The sequence below is a fragment of the Lissotriton helveticus genome, chromosome 2_1 (assembly GCF_964261635.1).
Source record: "Lissotriton helveticus chromosome 2_1, aLisHel1.1, whole genome shotgun sequence".
Classification (NCBI taxonomy): Eukaryota; Metazoa; Chordata; class Amphibia; order Caudata; family Salamandridae; genus Lissotriton; species Lissotriton helveticus.
The window spans coordinates 1,789,514,155-1,789,516,659 of NC_136059.1; the positions used below are offsets into that span (position 1 = coordinate 1,789,514,155).

Consider the following 2,505-nt stretch of genomic DNA (forward strand, 5'->3'; position numbering starts at 1 on the left):
TCCCACGCATCCACCCATGGATTTTGGCGCATTCCCAGGTTTACCATGAGTGACAGACCTGGGACTGCATCAAAATGCTACCCCTTCCCGGGGGAGGCGCAATAAGGAGAAATATCTTTATTTCTCCTGGGTTTCCTCTTTCTATGTGTACTGCAGTCTACAGCACACATGGAAAGAGGAAAACGCCTCAAAGGATTGATTTTGTGCAGGAAGATATCCCTTCCTGCACAAAACAATCCGTCCTGCAAAGCAGGCACCCTTGCACTAGAGAGCAAGGGTGTCTGCGTTAGCGCTAGGCTGCCCTCAGTGCGCCAACGCTAGGAGAGAGCAGGAAAGCACAATATATTGTTAAATATGGAGCATTCCTGTCCCCTTCCTGTCATGCAGCGGAGCAAGTTGTCTTGCTGTGCTGCAATGCATGACATTTTGCTAAATCTGCCCCTAAATCTGTTAGGAAATTTAGTTGGACACAACAACACAAAATTGCCCCAAATAGGGACAAATAAAAACATATGCCATTCTAATCAGTTAATATTTCACATTCCTGTTAATATAAATGAATATTTTCAGCGAATCCAATTTAGGTAAGGGATTCGTGAGAATATTCCTTGCATTTTATGATTTTGTGATTTTCCATTGGTTAAACAACTGAGTCATTAATTTCATAACATTCGATGTTCTGTTCTGCCTTCATAATTTTGTTAAAGGTGTACAATGAGACCTACAACCAGAGTTTCTTGTGCCCTTTAAGTTTTGTTTTGCACCGCCACTACAGTTTCAGCTCTGCGTTAACACCTTCGACGAGCTCGTCATGAGCCGCGGCGCTCCGGTGCTCATGACGAGCTCAGCTCGTCATGGCCCGTGGAACACTCAGGTGCGGGGAGAATTCCCCTGCTGTGCTGAGCGTTCCACGGGAGTCAATACACCTGTGACGAGTTCAGCTCGTCATGAGCACCGTAGCGCCGTAGCTCATGACAAGCTGAGCTCGTCATGAGCATGGGGACGCTGTGCGCGCCCCCCTGCCCCCCAGCACAGCGGGGGAATAACCCCCGCAGCGAAGGGGTTAAAGAACACCACGGGGCATATTATCAAACACAGCATTAACATTATCGCTGCTTTAGCCGCTAAAACAGCGATAATGGGATTAATAATACGCCGTAGAGAATGCCCATAGAAGCCCATGTTCACACCAGAACATGGGTTTCTATGGGAATTCACAAGGGCGTATTATCAAGCCCATTATCGCCACTTTAGTGGCAGTTTTCTGCTGCTAAAGCGGCGATAACGTTAACGCTGTTTCTTGATAATATGCCCCCTAGTTCGGGGCAGGGTTCTCAGGGCCATGTTCAGGAATGGGCTGCAGTGAGGGGGCGATGAGAACCTCCTGTAGAAGTGACGTAGGTGCTAATTCAAAATAAATCTCAAAATATTCCACAGAATCCCCTGGTTCCTGCTCCACCAAGAACTGAAAGTCTCCAAAGCGGATCATGCACTTGCTGGGTAGTTCCATTTTATTCAGGTAATTCAGCTCCACATTGCCCACCCAGAGTTTGGTTTTTCTGCTCATGTTCTTGATCTCAAAGCTAATATCAGAGCTGTCCAAGTGTTTGAATGCCTGCAGGAGAAACTGAACCCGGGAAGCGTGCTCATCCCAGAGGGCATAACTGCAGGTATTGATGTTGCGTCCAAATGTAGGGGACTTCTCTGTTTTGTGTTTCTGTTTACAAAGAAATGGAATGGCTCGAAAGACTTGCTTTTCGATATTCTGAGGATGGTACATTTTCATTGTGATGCAGGCCATTGTCTCTTCTGTTTCTGCATCTTCAAAAGTCGCCATGAGAAATAGTTGACTCTAAAAGCAAACATTCAGATTTACATGATTAAAGAATTTACATAAGTCACAGCTATCCTATTTTTTCTACTAATTCACGAACGAAGGTTCCTCCGAGCACAGTGGCAACCCATGTACATCGAAGGGATGCATGACGGTACAACGCGGTATAAAACACCGCAGACCATCACAAAGCGGTTTTACAACGCAAGTCATTACCACGACTTGCGCTGTAGGGTGCTGGACTTAGGAATAATAAGATTTACTATTCCAACACCAGCCTACGTACAGTAGGGAAGGTGCTGGAATAGTTGTAATGGCACTGCGGTGTCATTACGGCGTTGTAAAGGATGTTCCCCATCTGAAGGGAGGACATACATGTAGCTAGCCTAGTGCCTTGAAATGTGTGGTTCCACCACCACAGTAACTGAAATGAAGAAACAACAGCATTTTTCACAGATGAGACAAATGTGCACAATGCGTTTTTGATGTTTAATATTTCAGCTTTTGATGAAAAATTAAATACTATACACCTTCACTACACTCACACAGACACCTTGTTTGCAAGCTGTCTGTGCTTATCTATTAAAAATAGTATGCATGGTGTGTTTCTCTACTCTTTATCCACCAGATCACAGAGGACCTCAATGTATGGTCAATTAGAATAAAGTGGA

At 45.1% G+C, this 2,505-nt stretch overlaps 1 protein-coding gene across 1 annotated transcript; it reads right to left on the reverse strand.

Annotated features, from left to right (window-relative positions):
• Window positions 1-1,299: 1,299 nt before the first annotated feature.
• Window positions 1,300-1,844, reverse strand: LOC144819931 (TRAF-interacting protein with FHA domain-containing protein A-like). The gene has a single exon (XM_078677633.1). It carries the CDS (start codon window positions 1,835-1,837, stop codon window positions 1,316-1,318), a length of 522 nt encoding a protein of 173 aa, XP_078533759.1. The 5' UTR covers window positions 1,838-1,844; the 3' UTR covers window positions 1,300-1,315.
• Window positions 1,845-2,505: the final 661 nt, after the last annotated feature.

Excerpts from the sequence above, each read along its gene's own strand:
- LOC144819931 (XM_078677633.1), bottom strand. The coding sequence starts at position 1,837 with ATGGCGACTTTTGAAGATGCAGAAACAGAAGAGACAATGGCCTGCATC.